This window comes from Dipodomys ordii, unplaced genomic scaffold (assembly GCF_000151885.1).
Source record: "Dipodomys ordii isolate 6190 unplaced genomic scaffold, Dord_2.0 Scaffold14, whole genome shotgun sequence".
Taxonomy (NCBI): domain Eukaryota; kingdom Metazoa; phylum Chordata; class Mammalia; order Rodentia; family Heteromyidae; genus Dipodomys; species Dipodomys ordii.
Genome location: NW_012267230.1, coordinates 5,991,411 through 5,997,857, shown reverse-complemented (window position 1 = coordinate 5,997,857; position 6,447 = coordinate 5,991,411). Strand labels below are relative to the sequence as shown.

Here is a 6,447-nt window from a genome sequence, read left to right as displayed (position 1 = left end):
AGCGCTCGCCTTGAGCTGAAGAGCTGAGGGACAGCGCTCAGGCCCAGAGTTCAAGCCCCACGACCAACAAAAAAAAAAAAAAAAGAAGCCACAATCCTCTCAGAGGGTCCCCACAAGACCCACCAGGGCCACCAGCTGTGCTCAACAAGCAAGAAGCCTTGGGCACCAGTGTGGCTCATGCCTTTCATCCTAGCTACTCAGGAGGCTGAGATCTGAGGATCATAGTTCAAAGCCAGCCTAGCCAGGAAAGTCCATGAGACTCTTATCTCCAGTTAACTACCAGAAAACCAGAAGTGGCACTGTAGCTCAAGTGGTAGAGTGCTAGCCTTGAGCACAGAGAGGCTCAGGGACAGACCCCAGGCCCTGAGTTCAAGCCCCAGGACTAACAACAATAACAAAAAAGAAGCAGCAGGAAGTTCCTTTTGCAGCCAGATGTTTGGGAGTGCTTCACCCCTGAGGCTGTATGTACCCAGACTCCCCAGAGTGTCATTTGGCCAGGGCATGGATTAGAGGCTTTGGGGACCTGGAGAAGCATGGTTTCTGTGGTCTTTGCAGTTCTTCTCAGTTTTGTGTATTTCTGCTGATCCCAAGCACTCTTGACTATGTGGATTGTTTCTAGGTCCCATCTGACTCTGTCTAGGTTCGATCTGAGCTGTCTGAAGTCTGTCTAGCCTAGTAGAGTGTACTTTGAGCCTGTCTGATTTCTGCGCAGGCCTGTCAGGCTCGTCTGCAATCTCCTTAGGCCGGGTTGGGGCTTCGATGTAAATCTCCATTGGTGGAGCCTCAGACAGAGGCCATTTGACATCCTGAGTTGATTTTATTCATTTAGGCTCTTGTAGCTAGATTCTGTCTGAGCCTGGCCAGATTCTTTCTGGAACCTGGGATTCATTCTTGTTTAAATTTCCACTGGGGGCCATTAGAGTTCCAAATGTAATTAAGGTTGATGGGGTCCAACTTTGCCTTCACACCTCTGTCCCAAGCAGAAAAAGAGCGTGGGGTTAGGATAGGAAAAGCTCTGTCCCTCGCATCTTCCAATCAGCGGAGTGAACCTGCACACCCAGCCCCTCCGAGTCCCTGCTCTGTCCCTCTGAGTGCGTTACACATCTGTGTGTCCACGTGTCGGCGTGCAGCTCTGCTGTGGGCCTGTGTGCAGCAAACGTCAGCGTGGCAGTGTGTCTCCGTGTGGGTGTCGAGGACTATTTCTGTGCGCCTGTATGTCAGTGCTTCTGTCTGTGGCCCCGGTCTGTCTGTTGGTGGCGGTGGCGGTGCGGGTGGGTAACTCCCTTTGTGTCTGTGAGCCCCGGGGGTGGAGGGCTGAGCAGCTGCCGGCTGCAACTGGAAAACCCAAGCAAGCAGGAGTGGGTGGGTGTGCTGTTGGAAGGCGCTGGGTGAAAGCGATTGAATCCACGACTGAATACATGAGACAAGTTGGCCGAGAAAGAGGAGTGAGGGTGGGTGGCAGGAGGAAGGCGCAGGAAGAGGGATCGGGTGCTGTCTGCTTCACTCACCCACCTTCCCTGTGCCCTGCCACTGGCTGTGACGTGATCTTGTATAGGAGATGTAGCTGGTCAGGTGCACAAGGCGGCGGGGAGGGAAGGTGGAAGGGAAAAGAAGGGAGTCCATTGAGGCCTGAGCAGGTATTGTGGAAGAATATCAGGAAGGTTCAGGATCCAGAGACACCAATGGATTCCAGAATCCTTCTTGGAGCTCAGAGCCAATTATTGCAAGACTGACATTTAGCTGATGGTTAAAATATTGAAATACATCCATCCTGATTGGTCAATAGCAGCTGCCCTGAATACTATCCCCTTCCAGTGAGAAGCTGTACCCATAAGGCTACACACACACACACACACACACACACACACACACGGACAGACCCCAGGCCCTGAGTTCAAGTTCCATAGAATACTATGGTACCTAATGTTCATTCAGAATTTTGGTGCCTTCATAGCACCCCCTTCCTTTTTTTGGGGGGGTGGTTGGTTGTGGGGCTTGAACTCTGGGACTGGGCACTGTCCACGAGCTCTTTTGCTCAAGGCTAGCACTCTACTTTGAGCTACAGTGCCACTTCTGGTTTTTGAGTGGTTAATTGGAGGGACTTTTCTGCCTGGCTGGCTTTGAACTGTGCTTCTGAGATTTCAGCCTCTTGAGGAGCTAGGATTACCGGCATGAGCCACCAATGCCCAGCATTTGGGTCTTGTCTTTTCTTTTCTTCTCTTGCCTGCCTGCCTGCCTGCTTTCCTCCTTCCTTCCTTCCTTCCTTCCTCCCTTCCTTCCTTCTTTCCTTCCTTCCTTTGTTTGCCAGTCCTGGGCCTTGTCCCTGAGCTTCTTTTGCTCAAGGCTAAGCACCCTACCACTGGAGCCACAGCACCACATCTGGCTTTTCCTGTTTATGCAGTACTGAGGAATTGAACCCAGAGCTTCATGCATGCTAGGCAAGCACTCTACCACCAAGCCACATTCCCAGCCTGTTTAGGTCTTGAAGCCTCCTTTCTGAGCCTAAGCTGGAGCAGCACCTGTGGTTGCATGGTAGGGAAAAGGGGAGAGACCCAGCCTCAGGGACCAGGGTGAAGATTGCTCATGGACGGATCTATCTTCCTTTATCTTCCAGGCAAAAGACAGTGATGATGAAGAGGAGGTGGTCCACGTGGACCGAGACCACTTTATGGATGAGTTCTTCGAACAGGTAATGAATCCTCAGTGCCCCAGACCCGGAACCTGGCCCCTTCTCAACAGCTTCCCTTTCGCTGTGCCCCGATTTCCCCCCATGCCTTTGACCTTTTTCCCTGAGCCCTGGAAACTCTCTGGATCTCCCCAGCACTTGTCTGGGTGTCATGGGTGGTTCCCCCCCCAGGTGGAGGAGATTCGAGGCTGCATTGAGAAGCTGTCGGAAGACGTGGAGCAGGTGAAAAAACAGCATAGCGCCATCCTGGCCGCCCCCAACCCAGATGAGAGTGAGTGTTGCTTTCAGGTGTTTGGGGTGGGGTGTGGGGGGGAGGTTACTGGGGTCCCACACAGACTTCTCACTCAGCCTCCTTGGCTTCCCCTTAGAGACCAAACAGGAGCTGGAGGATCTTACTGCAGACATCAAGAAGACGGCCAACAAGGTCCGGTCCAAGTTGAAAGGTGAGGAGTGCAATTCTGAGCTAAGGAGGAAAAAAACAACCTTCTGGGCGCCAGATTCCTAAACAGTGAGAAAGCACAAAATCCAGACTTGCTGCTGCTGCTGCTGCTGCTGTGTGTGTGTGTGTGTGTGTGTGTGTGTGTGTATGTGTGTGTGTGTTTGCATGCCATTCCTGGGGCTGGAACTCAAGGCCTTAGAGGCTTCTTTTTCTTTTGCCAGTCTTGGAGTGTGAACTCAGGGCCTGGGCACTGTCCCTGAGCTCTTCAGCTCAAGGCAAGTGCTCTACCACTTGAGCCACAGCACCACTTCCAGTTTTCTGGTGGTTCATTGGAGATAAGAGTCTCATGGACTTTCCCGCCCAGGCTGGCTTTGAACTGTGATCCTCAGAGCCTCCAGAGTAGCTAAGATTACAGGCATAAGCCACGGGCACCTGGCTTCCCTGAGCTTCTTTTGCTCAAGGCTAGTACTCTACCACTTGAGCCAAAGCACCACTTCTGGCTTTTTCTATTTATGTGGTACTGTGGAATGGAACCCAGGGCTTCATGCATGCTAGGCAAGCACTCTACCACTACTAAGCCACATTCCCAGCCAAGACCTTACCCTGTTGCTTGGCTTTTTCATTCACAGCTAGTACTCCATCACTTGAGCCAAGCCTCCAGTTTTGGCTTTTTGCTGGTTAATTAGAAATAAGAGTCTTGAGAATTTCTCTACCCAGGCTTGCAAATCTCACTCCTTAAATCTCAGCCTTGAGTAGCTAGGATTATAAGCTGTGAGCCGGTGGTGCCTGGCTGCTTCTTTTTCTCCCCCAGAGCTGGGGAGGGAACTCAGGGCCTTGTACGTGCTAGACAAGCTCTCTTTTTCTTTCTTTTTTTTGGGGTCCAGTCGTGGGGCCTGAACTCTGGGCCTGAGCGCTGTCCCTCAGCTCTTCAGCTCAAGACCAGTGCTTTACCACTTGAGCCACAGCGCCACCTCCGTTTTTCTGGTGGTTAATTGGAGATAAGTCTGACAGACTTTCCTGTCCAGGCTGGCTTTGAACCACGATCCTCAGATCTCAGCCTCCTGAGAAGTTAGGATTACAGGCGTGAGCCACTGGTGCCCGGCTATCCAGATCTTTTGTTGTTGTTGTTGTTGTTGTTTTTATCGTTGATATTCCAGTCCTGGGTCTTGAACTCAGGGCTTGAGTTGAGCTTTTTCCACTCAAGGCTGGCACTCTATCACTTGAGCCATAGCTCTACTTCTGGCTTTTTTTTTTTCTTTCCTTTTGCTTGTTAATTAGAGAGGAGAGTGTCACAGACCTTCCTGCCTGGGCTGGCCTGAGTAGCTAGGATCACAGGCAGGCATGAGCTACTGGCACCCCTGCTTAGTCCCAGTTGACAGAGACATGAGCGAAGGAAGGTTTGCATCTGAGTGCTGTGGGCTCCATCAGGGCGAAGATCCCTCGGGAAAAGGAAGTCTTTGCTTTTGAAAAACAAGACGTCGCTTTTGTGAAGTCCTTATTTGTCCTGGCCCCCCTCCCTCCCCGCCCCAGCATGGATGGGTTCAGAAATGCTCGCTCCTGTATCAGTACTGTCAGCTCAGGCCAGATTGGACTGTGTGGCTGACATCAGGGGCTGGCACGTTTTCAGGAGGGCCCTGCCAAGTGCTCATGTATTCACTCTAATTTAAGGACTTGGGCGCTGGTAATAACCACCTTCCCCCAAAGCATTGTGGGCCGGGAACCTCCTCATGTGCTGGTACCCCTGGAATAGCAATGCTACCGGGAGGCTAATTTGTGCACCGATCGTAATTCAGCATCTGGAGCCTTTGCCAAGGACCTACGGTGTGTGAAGCCCATCACCGCTAAGCTTTAGGGACAGGAGCTTGACATGGTGCTTGGCCCAGTGACCTTGGGCTAGGGAGACAAGGACAAAAGCCGGATGTCCTCTCAGATTCACAGAGAGGCCATAGGTACCCTGCGGAGGCTGACGGGTAACAGCAAGCTCCTTGCACTCAAGGTGAGTGTGGGAGATGGAAATGCTCTGTTCTGGGATTGGTGCAAATCCCAGCAGAGCAAACTCAGCCTCTACGAGCAGTCTACCCCCAGCCTGCTCATCTGTACAGTAGGGGAAATTGAAACAATTTCAAAACTTGTTTTTTTTTTCTTTTTTCTTTCTTTCTTTTTGTTAAGTTGGTTGTGGGGCTTGAACTGGGGGCCTTTGCACTGTCCCTGAGCTCTTTTTGCTCAAGGCTAGCACTCTAGCACTTTGAGCCACAGTTCCACTTTTAGTTTTCTAGTGGTTCATTGGAGGTAAGAGATTTAGAGACTTTCCCGCCTGGGCTGGCTTTGAACTGTGATCCTCAGATCTCAGTCTCCTGAGTCGCTAGGATTACAGGCATCAGCTGCCAGCGCTCAGCAGCCCTTTCCTTCTTCCTGTCTCTTTCTCTTTCCCTTTCTGAGGCTGGATCTCACTATATAGCCCAAGCTGGCCTAGAACTCTCAACTCTCCAGTCCTTTTTTTTTTTTTCCAGTCCTGAGGCTTAAACTCAGGGCCTGAGCGCTGTCCCTGAGCCTCTCTGTGCTCAAGGCTAGCACTCTACCACTTGAGCCACAGTGCCACTTCTGGCTTTTTCTGTGTATGTGGTGCTGAGGAATTGAACCCAGGGCTTCATGCATGCTAGGCAAGCACTCCACCACTAAGCCACATTCCCAGTCCTCCAGTCTCAGCCTTCTGAATGCTGGGATTACAATTACAGGCTTGTACCACCAAGCCCAGAAATACTGTTTTTGTTTTTGGGTTTTTTTTTTTGTTAACTCTTTTGTTGTTGTTGTTGCTGGTGGTCATGGGGCTTGAATTCAGGGCTTGGATGCTGTCCCTGAACTTTCTTGCTCAAGGCCAAAAATGCTGTACCACTTAGAGCTACAGCGCTACTTCCAGCTTTCTGTGGTTAATTGTAGATAAGTCTCATGGGCTTTCCTGCCCAGGCTGGCTTTGAACTCAACCTCCTGAGTAGCTAGGATGATAGATGTGAGCCATCAGTGCCCTGATTGTTCTGTGTGTGTGTGTGTGTGTGTGTGTGTGTGTGTGTGTGTGTGCGTGTGTGTGCGTGTGCGCATGCGCCTGTACTACATTTTGAACTCGGGATTTGGACACTTGCTTCTAACTTTTTCACACAAGGCTGGCACTTTACCAAATGAACTACAGCACCACTTTCAGCTTTTTCTTTTTCTTCCAATCCTGGGGCTTGAACTTGGGGCCTGGGCACTGTCCCTGAGCTTCTTTTGCTCAAGGCTAGCACTCTACCACTTGAGCCACAGTGCCACTTCTGGCTTTTTCTGTGTA

At 51.1% G+C, this 6,447-nt stretch overlaps 1 protein-coding gene across 1 annotated transcript in view; it reads left to right on the top strand.

Moving 5' to 3' along the window:
• The first annotated feature begins 2,620 nt into the window (after window positions 1-2,620).
• The window catches only part of Stx1b (syntaxin 1B), a 34,542-nt gene continuing 30,715 nt past the window's right edge, over window positions 2,621-6,447 (top strand). Inside the window, exons 1-3 of the mRNA XM_013011462.1 lie at window positions 2,621-2,689; window positions 2,858-2,957; window positions 3,055-3,129. Of these exons, the coding sequence (XP_012866916.1) occupies window positions 2,669-2,689; window positions 2,858-2,957; window positions 3,055-3,129 (196 nt within the window). The 5' untranslated portion in view covers window positions 2,621-2,668. The remainder of the gene's footprint in view (window positions 2,690-2,857; window positions 2,958-3,054; window positions 3,130-6,447) is intronic.